General features: G+C 40.0%; 1 protein-coding gene across 8 annotated transcripts in view; it reads left to right on the top strand.

Annotated features, from left to right (window-relative positions):
• The window catches only part of ARID1B (AT-rich interaction domain 1B), a 413,166-nt gene that overhangs the window by 294,793 nt on the left and 92,386 nt on the right, over window positions 1-25,987 (top strand). For all 8 annotated transcript variants that reach the window (XM_060114324.1, XM_060114322.1, XM_060114319.1 and 5 more), the window contains one exon: window positions 23,644-23,733. In XM_060114324.1, the coding sequence (XP_059970307.1) occupies window positions 23,644-23,733 (90 nt within the window). The remainder of the gene's footprint in view (window positions 1-23,643; window positions 23,734-25,987) is intronic.

The following is a 25,987-nucleotide window of genomic DNA, read 5'->3' as shown; positions in this document are numbered from 1 at the left end:
AAACGAGGTATTCACATTAGCGTCATGATGAAGAGACATTTCTTTCCAACCACTCTTTTTCTGGCATAGTATTAGGTGTTTATTATGAGACGACCAATCAAAGTCAACATTTTCCTAGCTGTCGTAGACAGAAATACAATAAAGTTTCATCAAATATGAGAGTAAAACTCCCTCCTTTTAAGTTTTATGTGCTTTGCTGTTGGACGCGTCTCACCTCCCACCTTGCCCCTCCCGAGAGTGACTGCTGGCCAGAGGAGAGCACGAGGCCGTGGGTCAGGGTGTCCTAAGGGCTGCGAGATGTAAAGGAAGGAGAAGGGCAAGGGGAGGGTGGTCCTTCATCAGTCGTTTAAGAGCCGCCCTCCTTGCTCCAGTCTTTTTCCATTCATGCCTCCCGCCCCCAGAAGCTCTCCTTTCCCTCCCTCTCCAGCCAGCTGGAGCCTCCCCCATGAGCATCTCTGCCCATGTGCCTCCCCGGGTGGAGCTGCTCCGTCCCTCTTTACTTATCATACCTGGCAGATAAGTTGCTGTCCTTTGAAGAGGACCACAGGTTTTAAGAGCCTGCAGAAATGGCTTTGCCAGAGATAGCCCTTCCACTTTCATAAAGCACCAGTTACTTTATGGTTAAGCCTGATTCTCTGAAGCTTTATCATGTCCGTTCCCAGATGGTGAGCGATGCATCCAGCGTACCAACTAACCATAATGAATTTGTGCCCCTCAGGAAAAATCTTAAGACACTAAAAGAATGAATTCCAAAAAAGGTAGCACCTATTAGATTAAATATGGAAAATAACTCTTTGGACAGCGTTGTGGTATATTTAGAGTTCTTCTGTGTAAGTGCTCACCTGGTTTACCCTCTGCTTTGAAAGTGAGAGCTAAGTAGATTTCTGTAGGAGCTGATATAGCTGCAGATACAAACAAGAAGATATTCTGGTCAGAAAAGCTAATTTTCTTGCTTAATTTGACATTCAGACAAGCAAATTCTGGAAGGATGCTATAATGGGAAAGAGAAAAATGAATTGCAGTTAGGAGTTAGTCATAGGCTGGAGTGAACAGGAAGGATTTTAGTGAGAGGAAATGATAGTTCCTGGTCTAATTTGTCAAGATTAGTACCTAAAAAATGAACACCGGAGGGTGTAAATCAGTGTCTCTCTCTTTTTTAATCCATTCCCCTGGGATTTTTAGAACTCTTAGGGCTCAAGCCCAGCCCATCCTAAATAAGTAAATTTTTCACTTTTTAATTTATCCTTGCTTAATAAAACTCAGGGTCAAATTATGAGCTAATTTCTATATGTAAGGGGTTCTAAACCAGTTTCCTTTCATGATAACAGTAGAATCTCTAAAATTTTTTATTGAAAGTCTGCACAGTCACCCTACCTGGTAATCTTATTTTGAAACATCTATCAAGTGTTCTTTTTTGGCTTCTCTCGAAGTAGAAATCCTGCAACAGCTTGTTGCAAGGAAGATGCATGCTGCTTATTGGCAAGCTGTGCAGGAAAAAAAAAAATTCTTAAACACAAAATGCCATTGATATGTTCGTGTTTTTAATCTGTGGCAGCCCAGAAAACATCGATTCAGCAGTTCTACAAACCAAAGAGAACTTCAGCCAGTATTTTTTTTCCCTTACAAAGTAAAATATTTGTGTGTTATACAAAGCAGTAATTTCAGATCCTTTCCAAGTGATGCTTAGCAATACTTTAAAAAGCAACAATATATTTTGTCTTTCAGAGAGATGCCATTGCAGCTCTCTGTGGCTTGGTTACTGGTTATTAGAGCCTCCCCCTTTAAGATACTAATTTAAAATTCAGCCAGGATCCTGGCTGTACCTTGGTCTCCTGCTGTTTCTAAAGGGCAGGTTCCCCACTGCTGACCTGCAGCCAGATCCTTGCATTTGCAGCAGCTGCTCCAGGATTCTAAGCTACCCTGCCCTTTAGAGGTCCTCCTGACCCAAGTCAGGTATCCTGATAACTGGGGAATGAGTATGTCTCCTTCTTCTCCAAAAGTAGAAATCGTTCCAGTTCTTCCATCCCAACAAATTTCCAAGTAAGCCTTTTATCCTCCTCTCACCGTCAGAAATGAGAGCATGGGGATTTTCTCAAAATACACAGTCCTGGGCTTCCCTGGTGGTGCAGTGGTTGAGAGTCTGCCTGCCGATGCAGGGGACACGGGTTCGTGCCCCGGTCCGGGAAGATCCCACATGCCGCGGAGCGGCTGGGCCCGTGAGCCATGGCCGCTGAGCCTGCGCGTCCGGAGCCCGTGCTCCGCAACAGGAGAGGCCACAGCAGTGAGAGGCCCGTGAACCGCAAAAAAAAAAAAAAAAATACACAGTCCCACTTGGTTTTGCTCCACAGTCCCACTTGGTTTTGCTCCACGGTCCCACTTGGTTTTGCTCCCCGTCTTAGTTAAAATTAAGTCAGGCAGTTCAGTTTAAACTCTCCTCTCACTTTCCATTCCCTTTCTTCGATCTTCTGCATATGAAAATGTAGGAAAGCCTGTGTCACCAAGGTAATATTTTGTGCCTCATCCTGCTCTGTAAGATCAGCAGTAACGAATGTGCTGACGTGCTGGATCCAACAGTCCACTCCCACTTCTCCACGATTTATTTTTTTACATTATTCACTGAAGAAGCACTTCAAACACCTTCTTCACTGTTTGTTTTCATTTCTTGAGCTAAATGGACTGTCACTGTTCTTGACTTGTGCTTAACTTGAGTATGGTTGCTTCTTTTTTTTTTTTTTTTTTTTTTTTTGTGGTACACGGGCCTCTCACTGTTGTGGCCTCTCCCGTTGCGGAGCACAGGCTCCGGACGTGCAGGCTCAGCGGCCATGGCTCACGGGCCCAGACGCTCCGCGGCATGTGGGATCTTCCCAGACCGGGGCACGAACCCGTGTCCCCTGCATCGGCAGGCAGACTCTCAACCACTGCACCACCAGGGAAGCCCTATGGTTGCTTCTTGAACCAGCATTGTGCTGCCACTGTTGGGACGCTATTGGCATCGACCTGCTGCATTTTCTGTCTTCACTGGGAATGAGGAATCGAAAGGGAGGGGCACAAAAGCTTTTAGGGACTAATTTTAGCCTAGAAGTAAAAGTTTCAAAAGTCATTGAGCTACATTTTGGAAAACGGTGATAACGCAAATAGTTCTTACAGTCAGGAAGATGTTCCTAAAGTTGATTCCACAAACTTTTGATGTGTTACTCTATTTTCTAAAGGGAAGAAATAGTAGTTGTGAAAGGAACAAAACCATTTTACAAGGAGTGTCATGTTTATTTCCCTATTTTCTGATAATCCTGGAGCCAGGATTATTATGATGTGTTGATTGATTATAGCCGTTATGTCTTCTACTAATCAGTTTCATCACTTATTCTCAGTTCACACACTTGCACCTTTGATTTCTCTTCCATAACAGGGTGATATGGGTTGGCATTGACTAATGAAGAACAGAATTGGTTTCGGCAAGAGACAAACAGAATGCTGACACCAATCCTAAAGTGCATTAATCTTTAATAATCCACATCTGCATGTTTATAAGTGATATAACCAGGGATTGTTGATGTTGATACTCTCCCTTCCAAACAGAAAGTGACATAGGAGTTTGTACTTCCAAACTACATTAAATGTATATAGCTGAATGCCAAGAATGTGACCTTGCTGAGGATGCCAAATGGATTAATTCATTGAATTTTTTTTTTTTTTAAGTAGCATGTTGCACTTTCACTATTGGGTAATCAGGTGATATCCTGAGGAAAGCCCATTAGCCCAACTGCTCGTTTTCTTCTTTTATTCATTAATTCAGCAAAGTGCTGAATGCATCCTATGCTGTAGGCATGTTTCTAGAACTGGAGAAAATACACTGAATATAAATGACAAAGGGACCTGTCCTCATGAAACTTAAGTTCTAATGCGAAAGACAGGAAATACACAAATAGTATTGGGTTGGCCAAAAGGTTCCTTCGTTTTTTTCTGTAAGATGGCTCTAGTAGCACTCAGCTGTCTTTAACTTCATTCGAAACAGTTTTGTTACATTGTATGTGACAGCTGTCATATCAGCATGCATTTTTAAAAGACTTATCAAAATTGGTGAATTTTTGTGTAGCCATTTTAATATTGAAGATGGAAGAAAAAAACATTTTTGGCATATTATGCTTTATTATTTCAAGAAAGGTAAAAATGCAACTGAAATGCAAAAAAAGATTTGTGCAGTGTACGGAGAAGATGCTGTGACTGATCAAACATGTCAAAAGTGGTTTGCAAAGTTTCATGCTGGAGATTTCTTGCTGGACGATGCTCCACGGTCGGGTAGACCAGTTGAAGTTGATAGCAATCAAATTGAGACATTAATTGAGAACAGTCAACGCTATACCATGCAGGAGATAGCCGACATACTCAAAATATACAAATGAAGCATTGAAAACCATTTGCACTAGCTTGGTCATGTTCATTGCTTTGATGTTTGGGTTAAGTGTAAGTTAAGCAAAAAAACACCTCTTGACTGTATTTCCGCATGCGATTCTCTAAAACGTAATGAAATCGTTCCGTTTTATTTATTTATTTTTTTTGACTTGAAACATCACCCATTTATTATCTCACAGATCTGTAGGTTGTAAGTCTGGCACTGTGTGGTTGGATTCTCCGCTGAGGGTCTTACAACATCAGCGTTGACAGGGCTGTGTAGCTTTCCAGAAGCTCTGGGGAAGAATCTGCTTCTAAGTTCACTAAGGTTGTCAGAATTCAGTTTCTTGTGGTTGTAGGACTGAGGTCCCTGTTTCCTTGATACATGGCCCCCGCCATCTTCTGGCCAGCAACATTAAATCATTCTCGCTCTTCAAATTTCTCTGATTTTCCCTCAGCCTTGCTCTTCAGCTTTTAAGGGCTCATGTGACTACACTTTGTCTATGTAGAAATTCAGGATAATCTGCCTATTTTAAGATCTGTTGATTGTTAACCTAATTTAGGAACTGCAAAGTTCCCTTTGTCATGTAAGGTAGTGTATTCACAATCATCCTGGGGATTTAGGCATGGGATTTTTTGTTGGAGGTTGGGACATAATTCTCTCTGGCATAGTGTCTTACAAAGAGCAAAGGATATCATAACGAAAACGTTCCGTTTTTAAAACAAATTGTGACAGGCGATGAAAAGTGGATACTGTACAATAATGTGGAACAGAAGAGATCATGGGGCAGGTGACGTGAACCACCACCAACCATACCGAAGGCCAGTCTTCCATCCAAAGAAGTTGATGTTGTGTATATGGTGGGATTGGAAGGGAGTCCTCTATTATGAGCTCCTTCCGGAAAACCAAACGTTTAATTCCAACAAGTACTGCTCCCAGTTAAACCAACTGAAAGCAGCACGTGATGAAAAGCATCCAGAATTAGTCAACAGAAAACGCCTAATCTTCCATCAGGATATTGCAAGACCACATGTTTCTCTGATGACCAGACAAAAACTGTTACAGCTTGGCTGGGAAGTTCTGATTCCTCCGCCATATTCACCAGACATTATACCTACAAGATTTCCATTTATTTCAGTCTTTACAAAATTCTCTTAATAGAAAAAATTTCCATACCCTGGAAGACTGTAAAAGGCATCTGGAAGAGCTCTTTACTCAAAAAGATAAAAAGTTTGGGGAAGATGGAATTATGAAGTTGCCTGAAAAATGGCAGAAGGTAGTGGAATGAAACAGTGAATACTTTGTTCAATAAAGTTCTTGGTAAAAATGAAAAATGTGTCTTTTATTTTTACTTAAAAACCGAAGGCACTTTTTGGCCAATCCAATATATAGCTTATTGTTAGGGGGAAAAAATCAGATTGCTTCTTTAGATGACAATAATTAGGGAATGTATCTCTAAGAAATTAATATTCGAGGGCCTCCCTGGTGGCACAGTGGTTAAGAATCCACCTGCCAATGCAGGGGACATGGGTTCAAGCCCTGATCTGGGAAGATCCCACATGCCACGGAGCAACTAAGCCCGTGTGCCACAACTACTGAGCCTGCACTCTAGAGCCTGTGAGCCACAACTACTGAAGCCCTTGTGCCTAGAGCCTGTGCTCCACAACAAGAAAAGCCACCGCAATGAGAAGCCCGCGCACCGCAATGAAGAGTAGCCCCTGCTCCCGCAACTATAGAAAGCCTGTGGGCAGCGACCAAGATCCAACGCAGCCAAGAATAAATAAATTAAAAAAAATTAATATTCGAACAAGAGGCTCAGTGAATGAAGGTGAAAAGCAAGCCATGTGAATATCTGGGAGTGAGGTATCCAGGCAGAGCAAAGAGCAAGTACAAAGGCCCTGAGTCAGTAATGGGTTTGGTGTGCTGGGCAGGGGACACAGAAGGGTAGGCAGTTAGATTAGAGAGTGACCCAGGACCAGCTTAATATAGGGCTTTGTAGGTTATGATTGGAATTTAGGAATTTAAGTGTGATGGTAGAGAAGGCAGAGGATGGCGTGATCCATTGCAGGCTGTAAAAGGATCACTGTGGCTGCTGAGTGACCTGTAGAGGCGACGGGTAGAAGCAGCGAGACTGGTTAGGAGGCCACTGCAGTAGCCTAGGGAAGCTTGGTCATGGCTGGATGTGTGGGTCGCAGTAGCGGAGGCAGAAGGCTTTTGGCCCAAGAGATTGGTAAATGGTGGTTCTGTACGGTGGAAGACAAAGGAAGGAACAAGTGTTTGAAAGGGGGAATCTAGAGTTTGATTTTGAAGATGTTACATTTGACATGCCTGTTAGGCATCCAAAGGCAGATTTTGAATAGGCAGCTGGTTATACGAAGACTCTGGATTCAGAGTAGAGATCTAGGCTGGAGAAAACAGTTGGTGAGTCATTAGAATTCTAGATGAGATCACCTAGGAGACCTGGCCTACATCACAGTCACCTGGAGGGCTTGTGAAAGCACAGATTACCAGACTCCCCACCGAGTTTCTGAGTCAGTGGGTTTGGGGTAGAGCTGGAGAATTTGTGTTTCCAGCAAGTTCCTCACTGAAGCTGAAGTTGCGGTCTGGGAACTGCTGACCTGGGGAATGAGGAGAGGTCAGTGGTTCTCAACTCGAGCTATACAGGACATCCTGGGAGAGGCTGGTGGTAGGCCAGACCCCAGAGATGCCAACTTAATTGTTCTAACTGGAATACTCCATGTACTTTTTTTAAAGCTCTCCAGGTGATTATTACGTGTAGCCAAGGTTGAGAAATACTGAGAGAAGAATTCTGAGGACTGAATCCTAGGGCACTCCAAAATGTAGAGACCATGAAGAGGAAAAGGAACAGCCAGTGGTGGAACTGGAAAATAGGGAGAGTGTGGTGCTCTAGAAGCAATGCAAAGAAGGCGTTTCTGGATTATGGAAGAGACCAACTGTGTCCATTACAGCCTAACACTTCTCTTGAAGTGTTCCAAAGGTATGTTTTAAAAGGAAGCTAGTATTCCCAGTTATGATCATGTATGTATTGGTCATAGAAAAGCTTAGGGATAAATAGCTCATTTTTTGAGGGCTGCCTATTGCTTTTTTTTTTTCTTCTATAACTAGGGTCTGATTCAGTTGAAATTGTAATGTCATGGGAAAAAAATTATTGTGGTAAAATAATTGTTATATTCTCAGGCCTAATTCAGTTAGGAATAGAATCCCTTATTTTCACAGTTGTTCCTCTAATCCTGTTTCACACAAAATCCAAGAATCATGTCATTTAAATTCTACTTGAAAAAAAAGGCAAAACATCTATTTTTAGAGAGCTGAACCCTAGTGCATACCTTTTTTGATGTTGCATCATTGCTAGAAGTGGACAGAGGGAACTAGTTTAGTATTCCCTGTTTCAATTCTACTAAGAGTGATTTTGTGTCAGATCTTTGTTTCTAGAGTTGAATTCCTTTTGCCTGGAATATCCATCCTGCCTCTTACCAGCTGGCAAACTCCTCCTTATCCTTCAAGACCCAACTTCATTGTCTTTCCCTTTGCAAAGTCTTACCTATCCCTCCATGCCAAAGAGAGTCTTACTGTCCGTCCCACTGTCTAGGGTCCTCCAAATAGCCCCGGAGCCTCTTGAGGGCAGTGATCATTGCTTCCTTATTATCTTCCATGCCAAGAACAATGCCTGACAAGTAAGAAGCACTCCAAAAGTGTTGGCCAAATTAAAGAGCTCACAGTTGTCTTGGAATAAACAGGAATTCAAGAAAAGAAAGTACTAAAATTTATAACTTATATAACCTTTCCTCCTATGGGCTGGGAACCATCTTTCTGCATCTGTGTTTCACAGTTTATGGGGTCATTCTATTTCCCTCCCTCTGGAAAGAGATTCCACTATGATAAGATTATTCTACTTTCTTTCCCCTCAAAAACAGAATGTGAATTAGTGGTCCCAAGATTTGTCAGTTTAAACCAGACCTCTACATATGTAGACCCTGCCTGATTCTAATCCATCATACACAGAAATTGTGTCACATAAGTATTGTAGCAAAATTCTGGGATTGTCTGATATCCAGTTTTTTTCATTATCTCATTGTTTTTAATAAACATCTATTATTAATAACGAACCATATCTTCCAAGAAAATGGCCAATTAGAAACAGATTGGCTATGGGGAGAGTTTTGTCATTACCCAGATAATATTCCCATTTCCCAAGTAGCCATTATCAGCATTGGCTGGATAAACATGGAGTTCGAAATATTAGCTAGTGACTAGAATTTGGCCTTCAGCAACACATGAATAATAGGCTCCAGATATTTGAAAGTGACAAGCAGAAGATTAAAAAAAATGTCTATTCGTGAAAAAGATACATTTCTAAAGCATATCTGAACATTTACTTAGAATCTGAAATAAAAGAGAGATTAAAAAATACATGAGGAGGGCTCCCCTGGTGGCGCAGTGGTTAAGAACCCGCCTGCCAATGCAGGGGACACGGGTTTGAGCCCTGGTCCGGGAAGATCCCACATGCTGTGGAGCGGGGGGGCCCGTGAGCCATGGCCGCTGAGCCTGCGCGTCCGGAGCCTGTGCTCCGCAACGGGAGAGGCCACAGCAGTGAGAGGCCCACGTACCGCAAAAAAAAAAAAAAAAAAAAAAAAAAAATACATGAGGATATGATCCAGGATGTCTTCCTTTGTCTCTGTGTTGCCACAGTCGATCGACATCCTGCCCTCTCAGAATGGCCCCTGTATCAGGCTCTGCGTGACCTAGGCTTGCCCACAAGGCCCCTTTGCAGCCACCCCTCGAGCGTTGCTTTGCCGGCAGCCCTGGCCATCCTTTGGTCCTAAGAGGCGTAGCCCTGAGCACGTCACTGATGCCTCCCCCACTTGGCTACCCCTAGTGCCTTTAAACTAAAATAATAAAGTGGTGTAAAGCGTTGGCTGTGCCTCTTAGAACCGGTCCCAACCTTTTTGGTACCAGGGACCGGTTTCATGGAAGACAGTTCTTCCACAGACGGGGTTGGGGGGTGGTGGTTCAGGCGGTGATGCGAGCGGGGCCCTCTCCCTGCAGGGCATAAGGACACTCCTCTGTGGGTCTCTATGGTAGCTGCACAACAACTCCGCGCGGGTGAGCATCCGTGTGTGGTACTTTCTACAGTTACTTATGTTTACACTTGAGAGCCGTCCTGACTTGTTGAGACCCAGGATGAGAAATTTGTGACAGGAGGGGATGGAGATGAGTGAAACTGTTATTAAAGGAAGGAAAGTGCCTTGGCTTTAAAAAGGCCTGTCTCTATCAGGCAGTGTAGAGCAGCGATCAAGTGGAGAAAAGGGAGCAGGCAGGCGCCTCATCTCATCTTTCTCCTGGGGGCCCAGGTGGACAGATTGGCAACCCCATTCACAGCTTATTTTCCCTCTCCCCTTTGTACCATAAGAACTGCTAATCGGATCCATGCTGCTGCAACTGTGGTTAGTTATTAACGAAATAAAAGCAGATTTCTTCAAAAGAACGGGTGGGGGAAACGACTATACCAAATTGCCAGGTTGTTAGAATCTTAAATGCACAGCAGTCGATTTTTTCCCTTATTCTGAATTATACGATGAATACAAGTCTTTCATCTGTCACTATACCCATTTCTTCAGAAGGCAGCCAAGTATTAAGCTTCTCAAACAGAAAAGGAGTCTTAGAAAGAGGAAAAATATTGAGGAGGCATAAGAATGGGTAAGAGTAGGGGGAAATTAAGTTTTGTTTTTATTAATTTGTCCTCGTGAAATAGAAACTGCCTGCTCTATGGTTTCCCCTCCCCTGCCTCTTACCTTACGTCAAAGCAAGGATTAGAACAGATTTGGCTGGTAGCTATCCTGCATTTTATGTCTGGTGTTCTGTATGAGTGAAGTTCATAACCTACCTATTTCTTACAGATGACAGAGTGCTATGGGTCTAGACTTCCTGGTGGAGGACAGACCAGCTATGTTATATCCGAACACAAATCTGCCTCTCTTTCCTCAAAGATTTTTCTGTACCCAAAGACTTTTGGATTGTATACCTTAGCTTTAAAGCTGTTGAAGAGGATGTATATTTATGAGGATGTTGAACACAGACACTGAGCAGATTTTCAGTATGGGAGTTTATATATTTTCGTGCATTTCTGATGTTCATAAGGGATACCTCCTGAGATCCTCAAGTTTCCCAAAGATGGAAGTGGCTCCTGCTTTCAACCAAGTCACATCTTTGGTCATATTACCTATTTCCTATACATGTCTTCACACTGAAAGTTAACTAAAGTTGATAAACTTTCTCTAAGGTTTTGTCTTTTATTTAGTAGCTTTTTTTCTTTTCTCACAAAGGAACGGTTGTTTATTCGCTTCACCAGAGTTGGTAGGGGAGTAAAGAAAGTCTGAACTGAACAGCACTGGGAACTGGGGGGCAGCCAGATTAAGCCACATTGCTCGGGCCCTCGCCAGCTGTAGGACAGGAGAGTCACACCTCAGTAAAACCAGGCACCACACCTCTCCCACCCCTTCTAGGTCTCTTAGGAACAGTCCAAACTAAGAATGGTATATTTTAATGCTGCAATTCTCCTCTTGTAGGTAAGTGTTTTAGGGCTCTGGTTTATCTTGAATCAAAGGTTTTAGAGATCCAAAGAGTAAAGTTTAGAAGTCTGTTTTGCCTTGTATTCCCTGACTTGACTTGTCGTGCACCTTGTGAGAGAGTTGTTTCTTGCCTCAAGTTCTCTGTAGAAAAGTGTCTACCCAGGTAGACCGGTGTCAGGTAATGAGGCTATCTGACTGGCTTCCATGTGAAAGGCATTAGGTAACTTTAGTACTTAATAACAGAGGGCAAATGGAAAAATCCTGGTTTGAATCCAGTCGGCTAGGTGAGATAATAATTATAACAAGTTTACAAAATAAAAACAAACAAACGAACAAAAATCCCAAAGAGTTTGTAGTACAACCCTGTGAAGGCATAATTCTTACGTAGAATGCATCATATTTGCTTTGTTTTTCACTTGTCAAGTGATAGGCCTTTGCAGCTACTCTAAGTTGGACTTCAGCAGTAAGGTTAACAGGAAGACTCATAACCCTCAGACTACAGTGGGGGAAATAGTTGGAAACTTAATCCAGCTGGTGTTTGTTTGCTTAGAGTGAAGATACATGGCTCTTGTAAGGGTTCTGTCATGTTCGGGGCATCTTGGGAATTTCCTCATTACCTTAATGCCTTAGAAGTATACAAGTTGAGTATGCCTTTGCAGTACTAATTTATATTTTTAGGACCCAGTGACACATCAACAGTTTGCAGTATCTTGGGTAAGGACTGATGAAAATCTAACCCTATTTTGAATGAACTTTTGAGCCATAAGACATAGAAAGGTTTGTCATCCAGGGTTCATGCTAACTCTTTAAAGTTGGGGGACCAGGTTGCTGTGGTTCTGTGCTTCCATTTGGAGGGTACAGGTAGGTGAAAACGTTACTTTCTGGTTTATACTGCTCTAATTTGAGATTGAGTTGGTTCACAGTAAAGAATTGTGTTGACAGCCTGTTCACAGCTGCCTTCCCACCTTCCATACCCTGATACAACACCTCCTGATAAGAGCGAGATCCTTTTAAAACACACCAAACAATAGTAAGTGCTGTGAGTCCACAGTCAAGCCCCTCAGTAAACTCTTCACTCTAAGCACTAAGCTGCACCCTGAGCAGATTCCATATTTTTAATGTCTGCTTTGGAGCACTCTGGAGTTGATGGCAGTCAGCTGGCTTTGTGAATCTGAGTAAGAAAGATTTTTTTCCCTTTATTGAAGCAAATGAAATAGAAGACACTGACAGAGCGGTGCTATACTCAAAATAGTTTGTGGATTTTCTAACTTATCTAAATAAATGCCTAAGACTAAGACATTCGATGAATTTATGGATTATTGAAAACTCATTTTTCACTCACACCATTGCTCTTAGGCATTATGCAGGTATTTAAGTTTACTAAAGAAATGACCAGTGAAATCCTTGCTGCTTGCATTGCAGAGCTGCACTATCTAATCACACTCTGGTTTGGATACTATCATAGATAAGATGTTCAGTGATTTCCATAGATATGTAGCCCACTGTGCAAGCCACCATTGCCATGTCTTAACAAAATCATGTTTGTCTTTTACCATGGCAGAAGAAAAGATCCTGACCAGTACTTTGTGTTTTAGAAATGAAAGGAATAGCTTCTACTATGGAAAGAAGTTACAGTGTTCTTAACAGGGACTGGCAGAATATAAGAAATATATCATCCAGGGCTTCCCTGGTGGCGCAGTAGTTAAGAATCTGCCTGCCAACGCAGGGGACACGGGTTCAAGCCCTGGTCCAGGAAGATCCCACATGCCGCGGAGCAACTAAGCCCATGTGCCACAACGACTGAGCCCGTGCACCACAACTACTGAGCCCGCGTGCCACAACTACTGAAGCCCACATGCCTAGAGCCCATGCTCGGCAGCAGGAGAAGCCACCGCAATGAGAAGCCCACGCACCACAACAAAGAGTAGCCCCCGCGCGCCGCAACTAGAGAAAGTCCGTGCACAGCAACGAAGACCCAATGCAGCAGAAAATAAAAACAAATAAGAATTAGGAAAAAAAAAAGAAAAGAAATATATCATACAGAAAATCTGTAAAGTCAGACTGTGGGAGAGAGTCTCATCTTCTGCTTGAGAGAGAGCTGACTTCCATAACATGAAGTATGAGGATATATTAGAAAAAAGCAACCCAGTGTCTTAGTTTGGGATGCGCAGAACTGAGTAATAGAGGGAAGTGCAGAATGAAAGGTGGGCAGGGCTGTGATGTGTTGGTGATTTGGTAGCAGTAGTTTCGACAATGTGTTGTTTTTTATTTTTAAACTCCTCACTAAAGTTAGTGACACCACCAAGAATTCCTGAAGAGCAGAAGAATAATTCAGCTGCTAATTGCTAAAAACTATGTAATATATATTGATTTCTGTAGCAGCGTTCCAGGGGAAGAGCTTAGTCCCAGTAGAATTATTCGCAGAGTGACTGGAAACAGTCCTCATTTCTTCTCAATATTCAACAATGGCCACAGCTGCTCTACATGTTCTAACAAGCCTGTCTTACCCTTGTTAGTTTCAAGAAATTTATGAATAGGATCCAAGACTTTTCGTCACTGAACACCTCACGATCCCCGCATACCCTAAAGACCCTTACTGAGGAGGATTGGCCAACATAATCCTTCAGGTTTCTATGATTCAATGTGTCGTTTCACGTTAATTTTAAGAAGCCAATCCTCTTGAACTACTAATGGAGGAATATCATTTAGGACATTGCCTTGTATATGGGAAGTACAGAGTGGTTTTTTATGTCATTTTTTACATTCAAGTAAAACCATCCCCAATTTATACAAGAACTTGATAAGACAAATAAATATGCATTCCAGATGTTGCTCTATCTTTATCCACTTTTGCCCAATGTCAGCTAATGTAGTAAAATTGGAGGGGGAGAATGGATTCCTGGGGATAAATTTGAGATCAACTAGTGTCTGTCATTAAAACTCCAGATTTGCCATGTTGATTAGTTATATCACTATTCCATCTTGGATAACTAAATCCATCTTAGGTGGGTTGTTGTTTTTTTTTTTTTTTTTTTTTTTTTTTAGCTACAACAGTGTGAAGGGAAGAAATGCTTTTTCTCTGGCCAGTACAACTTTTGAAAAATGGGATTTCTGGGTATTTTTGTCTGTTCGTATTATTTAGAGATAGCACAGTGTTGCTTTTAAAAGAGTGAATGATTTGTTTGCTAGAGGCTGTTGTAGTTCAAAGTTAGTGTGTTTGTTCTTATTGAGTTTCTATAGTTGTATGCTGTAGTAATTTAGAAAGGAATTAACCTAGGGAAATTTTAGTCTAAGTAAATGATTAATGTAGAAATCCTACTCATCTCATGTTTATTCTCTGCTACCCCAACACAACAGTGGTGGAGTATAACTTAAACATGATTACATCTGATCAATAGTTCTGATTTGTTTATTTGTTTTGGTCTGGCCAAAAAAAGTTGGAAGAATAAAACTACAAGGAACCACTTCTCTAAAAATATATCTGCTAAATGCACTTGCCATTTAAGTCTTAGACCTGCATTTGCATTAAGTGCTGGGGAATCCAGTGCATCCTATACTAGATCTAATTTGAAGAGGACATAAATCAGATTCTGTTCCTGACATTTATTTATAGAGAGGCCTCTTTACTACGTATGGAGAGTGTACCAGCCTTTTAAGTCATTGCTGTTGTTACTAAATACCATTCGATATTTACTGACTTTTTGAGCAGGTGTTCCTGAATGTTTTTTTAATGATATTACTGTTTAGAATAGGGGTCAGCAACTACCACCTTTGGGCCAAATCCAGCTCGCCACCTGTTTTTGTATGTAAAGATTTATTTATGCTCCTCTGTTTATATGTTGTCTATGGCTGCTTTTGTACTACAACAGCTGAGTTGCATAGCTGAGACAGAGAACATACAGCCTGCAAAACCTAGAATTTATACTATCTGGCAGTCTACAGGAAAAAGTTTGCCTATTCCTGATCTAGAATAATAAGATAAAACTACATGATTACTGATAGCTTATAAAGATCTAATTAACTGTTAGTCTGCACTTGGTTTCTGGAGTAATCAACCACACATTTATTTATTCAACAGATATTTATTGAATGCTTACTATATGTCTGGTTCAGGGGATATAGTAGGGAAAGGATAGAATTCTCCATACTCGTGGAATTTACATTCTGGTGAGATGAGACAAACAATACAGAGAAGTAAAATAAGAACTATGGGGATTGTCAAGACTGTGTTGCCTGTAAGAAACAGGACTTAGCACTTGTGAGTACTGACTGCCCCATCATCTTGGTCTATGAAGTATATGAAGCTGTAATATATTCATGTCTCAGTCCATCCACTGTAACTTACACATTACTAGATGTGTGCTAATTTACCAAAAGTATACATATTAGCCTGTTTTCCCAATTTGTTACATACTAAAATTGTAATGTTTTGTTCATAAAATTGTTTAATTGATGATTATCTTGATTCAGTTCTTAAAAGCTATTTTTAATTAGAAAAATTTAATTAGAAAAATCAAAACCTATCCTAGTATTAAAATTCTAAGGAAAAAATATTAGCAAAGAAAATACAGTAGTACATTAGGAAAATAATGCCCAATGACTAAATGAGATTTATTCCAGGAATACAAGGTTGGTTCAATATTAACAACTCCATTAATATGATATGCCATATAAACAAATATAAAAAAAATATTATTTCCTTTAATAAAATTCAATACCCAATCATGATAAAAAACACTCAAGGAAATAGCAATTGAAGGACATTTTCTCAACATGGTAAAATGCACATGCCTTAGTTTTAAAGCCAATATCTTATGTAGTGAGGGGAATCATTAGAGACATTTCCACTAAGATAGAAACAAGGCAACGATGACCACTGTCTCCACAGCTTTTCAACAGTGTTCTAGAGACATTAGCCAGTGCAGTTAGACAAGAGAACTCAAAAGCATAAGAATGAGCATAGAAGAAGTAAAACTGTCCTCTATATAGATGATACAATAGTAAACCTAGAAAACCCCAGAGAATCAATGATAAATTAACTCAAACTATTAAAGAATTCAGTGCAGTAGCAGGATATAAAGTTAACATACAAAAAGCTGTAGCCTATACACAAGCAATAAACAGAAGACCTACTGGTAGGAAAAAAAAAATCCTATTTGTAATAGCAACAAAGAAGGTGAAATGCACAGGAATAAATTTAACATAAAATGTGCTGCAAAACTTCTGTGTACCTGAAAGAAACTAAAGAAGACTTGAACAAATGAAAGCCGTCTCCTGTTCTTGAATACAATGAGCCCAACAGTCATCAGTTTTCCTTATGTTAATTTATAATATTGGTGTAATCCCAGTAAACATATCAGCAAGTTATTTTATATAGTTAGATAGGTTGATACTAAACTTCAGATAGAAAAAACGAACATGCTAAAAAAACATTGAAAAAGGAAAAGCAGGGATGGGAGTTGGGGGAGGACCAGCCTCACTAGATATTAAAACATGCTGTAAGAGTAGACTTTAAAAGGTTCTCATCACAAAAGATAAAATTAGATCCATATCTCTTACCACACAAACAAAAAAATTCCCAGTAGATTAAGATGAAAACACATGTGTACGTGAAAAAAACTGAGTTCCTCTTTAACTTTGGTTCAGAGAAAAGCTTTCTCACTATGACTTAGAACCCAAAGACAATAAAAATAAAAATGGATGAGGCACTTCCCTGGTGGCGCAATGGTTAAGAATCCTCCTGCCAATGCAGGGGACACGGGTTCGAGCCCTGGTCCAGGAAGATCCCACATGCCACGGAGCAACTAAGCCCGTGAGCCACAACTGCTGAGCCCGCGTGCCTAGAGCCCGTGCTCCACAACAAGAGAGGCCGCCGCAGTGAGAAGCCCGCACCCCGCAACAAAGAGTAGTCCCTGCTCGCCGCAGCTAAAGAAAGCCCACATGTGGCAACGAAGACCCAGTGCAGCCAAAGATAAATAAATTAATTTTAAAAAAAAGAGGAAGGACATACATTATTTTTTAAAAAAAGGATGAGTTTGATTACCTTTTTAAAAATTCCTTTATAAAAGATACCATAAACAAAAGACAGCTGACAGACTCGGGGACAATATTCACAACTTATACCACAGACAAAGGGCTAACACTAACATCCCTGATATATAAAGAACTATTAAAAATTTCAGGACAAAGGACTAAAAACCCAGGTAGAAAAATGGGGGGAAGACAGGAACAACAGATTCACAAAATATAAAAATAGCGCCCAAACCTGAAAAAATGGTCAAACTCAGAATTAGAGAAATGCAGATTCAAAAATCTCAGATACCATTTCTCACATAAAGACTGGCAAATATTTTTTAAATGACAGCATATTCTGTTAGTGAAGTTATGGAGAGACAGGCCCTTCAGACATTGCTGGTGAGAATGTAAGTCTTTTTGTACATAGGTACATATGTCTTTTTATATAACTGACTCTTCGAACCATAGAAATATTTCACAGACCAACAAATAGCAAAACAATTAAAGCGTCATGGAGGGAAATTTGAAAATACATAACCTCTTGACCCAGCAATCCCTCTACAAGGAATTTGCTCTAAAGATAGGCCTCCAACAGTACAGAAATGCATATGCAAAAGACTGGAAACAACCTAAATGCCTATACATAGGAAAGTGGTTGAGTAAACTATGGAACACTCACAAAAAGGAGAGCTATATACCTATTTTTTAAATAAGGAAAATGCTATAAATTGATAGGAAGTATTCTCGGGACATGCTGTTAAGTGAAAAAGCAAAGCTTGAAAGATAACCTAGGATGTGCAACTTTTCACATAAGGAAGAAGATAATATAAGGGGATATACAGCTGTCTTCTCATTTATGCAAAAAAATATGTGAAAGATAAAGATAAACCAAAAACTAAAGGGATTGGTTATTTATAGAGGGCAGATGGGAAAAGGGGTAGGAAGAAGGAGGAATGGGAAGAAGGTAGCAGGGATGAGGAGGGAGTGACTCCTGGGCATATGTCTTTTTGTGTAGCTCTGACGCTTAGAACCGTAGAAGTATTTCACATACCCCCCAAATTTGAAAACAGTTAAAACCAATCAGTATGCAAAGGGAACTCAAAATGAAATACAAGCCCTAACAGATGACTCGGTGTTTTTCATAAGGATATAGTCTAGTAATTCTGAAATTACTTTGTGTAGATAACAGAATTGAACAATATATAAATTGATTTAGATAATGAGAACTGCTTTTCTTAATGTTGGAGAAAGAACTTATAAATAAGGACAGGGAGAAGGGTAAAATGTACCCTCTAGGGCTTCCCTGGTGGCGCAGTGGTTGAGAGTCCGCCTGCCGATGCAGGGGACACGGGTCCATGCCCCGGTCCGGGAAGATCCCACATGCCGCGGAGCGGCTGGGCCCGTGAGCCATGGCCGCTGAGCCTGCGCGTCCGGAGCCTGTGCTCCGCAACAGGAGAGGCCACAGCAGTGAGAGTCCCGCGTACCGCAAAAATAAAAAAAACAAAAAAATGTACCCTCTAGTTTTGGATTGGAGTTAGAGGTATTTGCATAAACTCATGATTACATACACACACAAATACTAAGATACAGAGTATATGTGTATGCATTAGTGTACATACATATTTCCTACCTCTGTTCACTGAGAGGGCCTAGAAGCAATAAGTCCCCGGGAATAATGCGCAGACCCAATGCCCAGATCTTAGTCTCTGAACACCATCCTCCAATAAAAAAGAGATGAGCCTGGAACATCTTGTGATTCCAAAAATAAGGATTTGAAAAAAATAAAATAAGAATTTGGAACAATCTGAGCAACAAAATAATGGCAAGGTTGGATTTTAATCCACAAGTGTGTGAGTTTTCTGTTCTGTATGACAACTTATCACAAATTTTGCAGCTTAAAACAGCACACATTTATTATCTCACATTTTTTCTCGCCAGGAGTCCAGTCACAGCCTCACTGGGTCCTCTTATCAGGGTCACAAGGCTGTAGTCAGAGTGTTGGATGGTCTCGTTTTCATCTGGAGACTCAACTAGGGAATAGTCTGCTTCCAGTCTCATTCAGATTGTTAGAAGAATTCATGTCCAGTGGTTGTAGAAGTGAGGCCCTCAGGTTCCAGAGGCTGCCTGTCCTGGCCATGTAGCTCAGTTCCCATCATAGAAGCTCACTTCTTCAAAGCCGTCAGGAGCGTCCTTCAGCTCAGAGAAGCCCTAAGTCCTCTTTTAACATGAGGCCTATGCAGGGTTATCTCCCTCTTGATTTTTGCAAAGTCAACTGCTTAGGGACTTTAATTACATCTGTAAAATCCCTTTAACTTTGCCATATAAAATAATTTTAGGAATGATAGCCCATCGCTTTTGTTATATTCTTTGGCTAGAAGCCAAGTCACAGGTTCTGCCCTCAGTGAAGAGGTGGAGATTACAGAAGAGTGTGACTCACTGGAAGTCATTCTGTCGTGTGTCTACCACATTGAGTCTGCATGGATACAAACAGTCTAATAAATACATAAACAAGTAGAGAAGAAGAGATAGTTCTTCCTTGTAATAGATTCCCATTAACAAATGTGGAAGGAAAGAAGGAAATAAAGAATCACCAGTTAGCAAACACCACTGTAATAAATGTTGCAGACAAGATTCTCTAATGGATGCTAAAATTAGTGGATGCAAGTTTGAGGAGACACAGGATTTGCATAGTCTCAAATACCTCCTAAGATACTTATCAATTACCAAGGGCAGAATAGTAACTTTTTATTGGAGCTTGGTGGACAACAGCTTTGCCTAGTAATCAAGGTAAAGGTTACCACAATGAAACATCAATGTCATGAACCCCTTGGGTAGAATGAACTGGGAAGGGCATGACACTTTTGTGGTACCGAAATGTGTTACCTCGTTTCAATCATGACACAATAACAGACTAAGCCAAATTGAAGAACATTCTACAAAATGACTGATCAGTACTCTTCAAAAGCATCAAGGTCATAAAATATAAGGAAAGACTGATTGACTAAAGGAGACTAAGGGGAAATAACAACTAAATGCGATATGAGACCCTAGAATGGAAAAAGAGATGTTAAGTGGAAAAGTTGGTGAAATTCAAACATCTTTAATTAATAATCTTGTACCATCTTGTTCCTCTTGATAATTATATACAGGTTCTATAAGATATGAACACTAGGGGAGGTGAATTAAGGAATATAAGACAGCTCCTTGTATAGCTTTATAACTTTTCTCTGAGTCTATAATTCATTAAACATAGAGCTCTTTTGTAAAAAAAATTATAGTATAGACTTGTGCTTACAGTTTTAAGTCAGCAAAAGTAGAAATTCAGGTGACTTATTGATGTTTCATTTCTTAGTTTGTTGCACCAAAATTTAGGACAATATTGTGTACATAGTCACTGAAGAATGAATACATCAGTGTGAAGTGGTGGAATTTATTCTATCTCACAGGATAGTTTTTTTCCAGTTCTTTTCCCCCCATTGTGCTTACATCATTATAGACACAGACTAAGGGGGAAATGGGGCTTTCTTTATTTTTTATTTTATTTATTTATTTTTTTTTTTTGCGGTACGCAGGCCTCTCACTGCTGTGGCCTCTCCCATTGCGGAGCACAGGCTCGGGACGCGCAGGCTCAGCGGCCATGGCTCACGGGCCCAGCCGCTCTGCAGCATGTGGGATCTTCCCGGACCGGGGCACGAACCCGTGTCCCCTGCATCAGCAGGCGGACTGTCAACCACTGTGCCACCAGGGAAGCCCGGGGCTTTCTTTAAAAACTCAGTTTTAACGTTAAAGCCTTCTTGTGAATTTGGTTTATTTACTATATATGGCAACATTCTCTTTTAAAATAATTACCAAAAGGTTTTACTTACATCAAACGTGTCGTATAAAAATCCATGGTTTTGGAGGTGTTCAGTCAATTCAGTTGGTTCAAAGCGCTCTAAATTTTCTTCTTTATATGGACAGTGGACAGAAATGAGTCTTCTGTGTTATGTTTCTCAGACATGTTTTCTGATTCATTATCTGCTGTGACAGTGCTTATACCTGTGCTAATGGTGGATGAAGTTATTTCTTAGTAACTATGCAACTACTGATGGAAAGATAGGGGTTGAAAGCAAATGGAGAATTTTAAACAGTTTGGGCAAGTCTGGCTTTACCATGAAAAGGCTCTTGTTTGTTTCTTTAAAGGGTGGATTTAGTAGATAGCTCATTGCCTTAGAGATATCTCTCTTAGAATTGCACCAGATAACCAGTAGTGCTGCTTGGATATGGAAGTATTTTATGAATTCATGAGAGTTCTTACAGCCTTTTTTATTTTTACTTGAAATATTGTATATAAGAGCAGTGCCTGGGGCCTGCATAGTGTAAGTAGTGGTGTCCAGTATTAACGTAGAATTACTGTTTGTTTTTACTGTCATGAGTCTATGAATCCAGTCTGTCATGCAGAAACAATCATTATAATGTAAGCGCTTACTGTCTTACTGCAGCTGATTCCCCAGTGACATTTTAGAAAGTCGGTATTTGGCTGCAGAGTGCTTTAAGTTTCTAAATGGACTGGAGCTTGGGGGCCTTAGGGTATTTCATAGGAACCACATGACCCTTGAGTGGACACACAGCAACTTTTGTGTATCTGTAGTCAAGCTGATGGCAGTGTTTACCCTTGAAGTTGTTTTCACCCAAAATGTAAGTGTTTTTTTGCTTTATATTTAATTATTTGGTACTAATACTAATTTATTACAGATGTCTAAGAGTAAATGATGAATGGTTACACAAATTCTTTTCCGTTTGTCTAGGTCTTTTATCATCTAGTTGTGGCTCTAACTCCTACTGGTTTCACAGCACATTTTTCAGCGTCTATAAATTCAGCTCTTGATTTTCACTTTATCTGACAATGAAAGTGGCAGTTGTACCCAGAAGCATTCAAATACATTCATAAGTTTTACATTCTTTTCTAAAAGTCCCAAAAACAGCTTGAGAATTTTTTATAGTTGTATTTTAATAACTCTTTATACCTATTATCTAGATAGAAAATCATCTTCCTGCCTCTCTGGCTGTCACAGATACAGCTGTTATTAGAGTTAGCAATGAGGGGTGGTCCTCAGAGACCATTCTCTTCCTGGTCTGTACTCAGGCTGCCTGGCCTAATAGAGACGCCATCAGGTAAAAACACAGGAAGGGGTTGTCTTTTGTGTAAAACACCAGGCTCTGCATCACGACCTCTGCTGAGGTGAATTGGTGGTAATCTTCAGTACATTAATTTCCCTCTCTACTCAATAACTGTGATTCCTCTTAGCAATATACAGAACTATGCAAGAAGTGGGTCCTATGGTGTCAGAGCAGTTCACCTGATCTAGCATGATCACAGACTACCATATCAGAGGGCTACGTAGGGATATATATATGCAGGTATATGTGGATATGTATGTATATGTGTGTGTGTGTGTGTGTGTGTGTGTGTGTGTATTTCTGTCTTCCCAATTTATTTTAGCAAAGGGGGAGGTTAGAAGATAAAAATAGCATGATCCTCATATACTTTGTGTATCTGTAGCCATGTTGATGGCAGTGTTTACCCTTCAAGTTGTCACCCAGAATGTAGGTGTTTTTTACTTTATATTTATTTATTTGGTACTAATACTAATTTACTACAGATGTCCAAGAGTAAATGAATGGTTAAACAGTGCTTTGAGGATTATGTTAAATTCAACCATCATTTTTATTCTATAATACTTTTAGTCTCAGAAATGTATCTAAACTTCTGAGGCAGAAAGTGAGTTGATATTGTCACGTGGCTCTGATGATTCTTAAATTTCAAAATCCTGTCTCTAGCCTTCACATGATTCACTGTCTCTCTTTAATTAATAAAATAGTAAATATCTTTTGCTTTAATTCATATTCTCAGATTAAGGACCCTTAAATAACAAAGATTTATTAAATATTTGTTATGCTATTGGAGGGATTAAAGGAGTAAAAGACATGATTCCTGGCTTGACAAGGAGCTTACGTTATAATTTGAAAAGACAAACAGCAAAAATTAAATAAATGGAAATCAAATAGATGGTAAATATTGCCGTATTAGCAATAAAGATCAAAAGAGATACAGAATAATATTTCTTCTTTAGTGATAATGTACACTATATTTTATAGTAGTGTGTTTTTTTATTGAGATTTTCCTCTAAGTTTTTGTTAAATCTCTGACTTATTATAAAGCTTTTTTAGAAGTCGCTTGATATTACTATATTGAATAAATATTACCAATGAAACATTGTTGGCCTCTATTCATGCCTTCCCACTTAGAGACTAGTCTAAACTCAGGAGGATGAGTTTAATTCATCAGTCTTGGATTTTGTTAAATGCATTGTCGAAGTGTGTGTCAGGAGATTTCAGCTACAGATTGACTTGTCTGTGAATTTAGGAACTCATACAGTAAGAAACTGAACTTTTCAGGAGGTAATTCGATAAATATGTTTATGCCTGTTTCCTCATTGTTTTACCAAAAAATGTCTAAAAATATCACTCTTTGAGCTATATATTTTTCTTTGTGAAGCCATACTTTCGTGAACATGAAGATTAAATTTAACCGTGTCTTGGTTTTGCACAATTGCAACGTTAATGCAGAGGGTTCCCTATCCCCACTTCCCCTCCTGTGTTTTACAGGCAGTCAGATGCCTCCTCAGCCACCTGGGAGCCAGTCAGAATCCAGTTCTCATCCTGCCTTGAGCCAGTCACCAATGCCACAGGAAAGAGGTTGGTCTTCAATTCATATCTTACATACCTTTCTGTTTTGAGTATATAAGGCTTATATGAATTTGCTTACCTATGCACCTCCTTATAAATAATTTTTAAAAGGATATTGTGTTTCCTTATCAGATGAAAGTAATAAATAAGAACCTACATGTAACAATAAATATTGAAAAGAAGGATGCTTTCTTGCAGATTGGGTGGTTTTACCAAAGTGCAGTTCAAGACCCAAAGAATATATATGTCCCCATAGAACCATGAAGTATACTTTATACATGACTATAGTCTGATATTTGATCTAGCTGTGTAAAAATGACTGTTAATGATTCAGTTTGGATATTGGTCCTATGAGGTAAAAAAGTATTGTTAAGTATGTGTGTCTGTTCAGCTGGTTTGATCAGTTACTTGTCCCATGATATTTAACAGTAAAATTTTAAACACATAGTAACACCTCGTACTGTAGGATTATAGGATCTTAGAACTGGAGCTGACCTGAAAGATTATAGAGTCTGTTCACCTCAATTTATGAATAAAGGATATGAGGACCGCAGAGGTTCTGTATGACCTTCCCATTCTCAGAAGCACGTTAGTGCCAGAGCCAGAGGAAGGAATGTGAGCTATTCCTGAAGCCCTTGAACAATCAGGTTGTCCCACATCTGCAAACTCTTTGACCTCTCACTCAGTTCTGCCTGTTATTGCCTTGATTGAAGCCTTAGACCTTCCTTTGTTTGCTGCTGAGTTCTCTCTCCCCTTCAGAAGGAGAGCTACTTTTGTTGATGGTGGAGGTGGTGATTTTAATCCAGATTAGTGTCGACTGGGCCTTACAAGCCTGCTGCACCATCTAGTGCTTTGCCAAGTGGCTTCCCACTGCCTGGGGGTCAAGGCCCATCTGCCCCACCCCGTGGAGACGTCACTTTCCTTCACTCCCACCCAGAAAACAGACATTGCTGGCTTGGTAGCTGATACTTAAAGGCTCCTGACCCGTAATGTTTATAATTATTACTGTATGGGTTGTAAAGATGATGATTTGTTTCTAATTAGAATTATAAGTATAAAGTTTCAGTTATTTTACATATTAAAAACTCAGCAACATGTTATTTAGAAAGTAATACCAGTGAAAAGATGAATTAGCCTTATCTGTATATCATTCGTGTTAAAATGAATGTTTAGTAAGAATAAAATGAAGTGTTAATTTCTAATACCTTTACATATTTAACTTTTTTATTATAATTTAATGTATAATTAATACTTTAATTCCCTTATCAAAATACTACAATATGTCTTAATAATGGAATAGTTCATGGTTTTTAAACTTCAGGGTGCACAAGAATCATCTGGAGAATTTGTCACGCTAGATTTTTAGGCCACACCCCCAGGTTTCTGATGCGGTAGGTTTGAGGTGTGGAGTGCTCACGATCTGCATTTCTGACAAGTTCCCAGGTATTGCTGATGCAGTCTGAGGACCGTACTTGGGCGACCCCTGCCTTATAACAATGCTATAATATGTTTTAATAGTTGTGTGATGTGTGTATTTGTTTCTCTAAACTTTCCACTGTGGCCTCCTATAAATCAGTCTTGCATCTCCCATCCTCTCTATCAATTGCTTGTTCTGTGTTAACTCCTCACATGGCTCTGGTTGTCTGGAAGACATTACAGACATTCATGGGGAGAGCACTGAAGCCAAGCCAGGGGGAATTCTCCCCAAACTCCCTTTCTTGGCCGTGGGTTGTACCTCCCTTGTGTGGCTCGGTCAAGGAAGTGAAGAAAAAAGGGTAAAAGAAATTATCCTACACTGCAAGCCCACTCAGGCCAGACCCAGAGCTAAAATGAAGATTTTTGTTATTTAATCTTCACCATATCCCTGAAACATCATTCCTACTGCGAGAATTCTGCTAATTTTGCAAGGATCAAAAGATAAGAGGCACCTTATTTGGAAGTCCTACAGTTCTAACCTTTACTGCTAAGAACTAAAAAGAGGGCCCCCTCCACATCCTCCAGTGTCTTCCCAACCCCTTCCTCCTGACAAATGTTTAAGGAATTTTAAAATGTAGAAAACCAAATATGAAGGACGAGATGACAGGAAATATAGTTAAATCAAACTTTTAACTTCATACATTTGCAAGGCAAAATTGAGGACGTTCCTCTGGTGTCACTGTATGGAAACCACTATGTTGATATGTTTGGGGTTTTTCCCCCCTCTTATGTATAGTGTGGTTTTGGTAACTAGTAGTGGATACGTAACAATCTGGCTAATATAATG

This window comes from Mesoplodon densirostris, chromosome 12 (assembly GCF_025265405.1).
Source record: "Mesoplodon densirostris isolate mMesDen1 chromosome 12, mMesDen1 primary haplotype, whole genome shotgun sequence".
Lineage (NCBI taxonomy): Eukaryota > Metazoa > Chordata > Mammalia > Artiodactyla > Ziphiidae > Mesoplodon > Mesoplodon densirostris.
The sequence above is the reverse complement of the archived record's forward strand: the minus strand, read 5'-3'. Positions and strand labels throughout refer to the sequence as shown.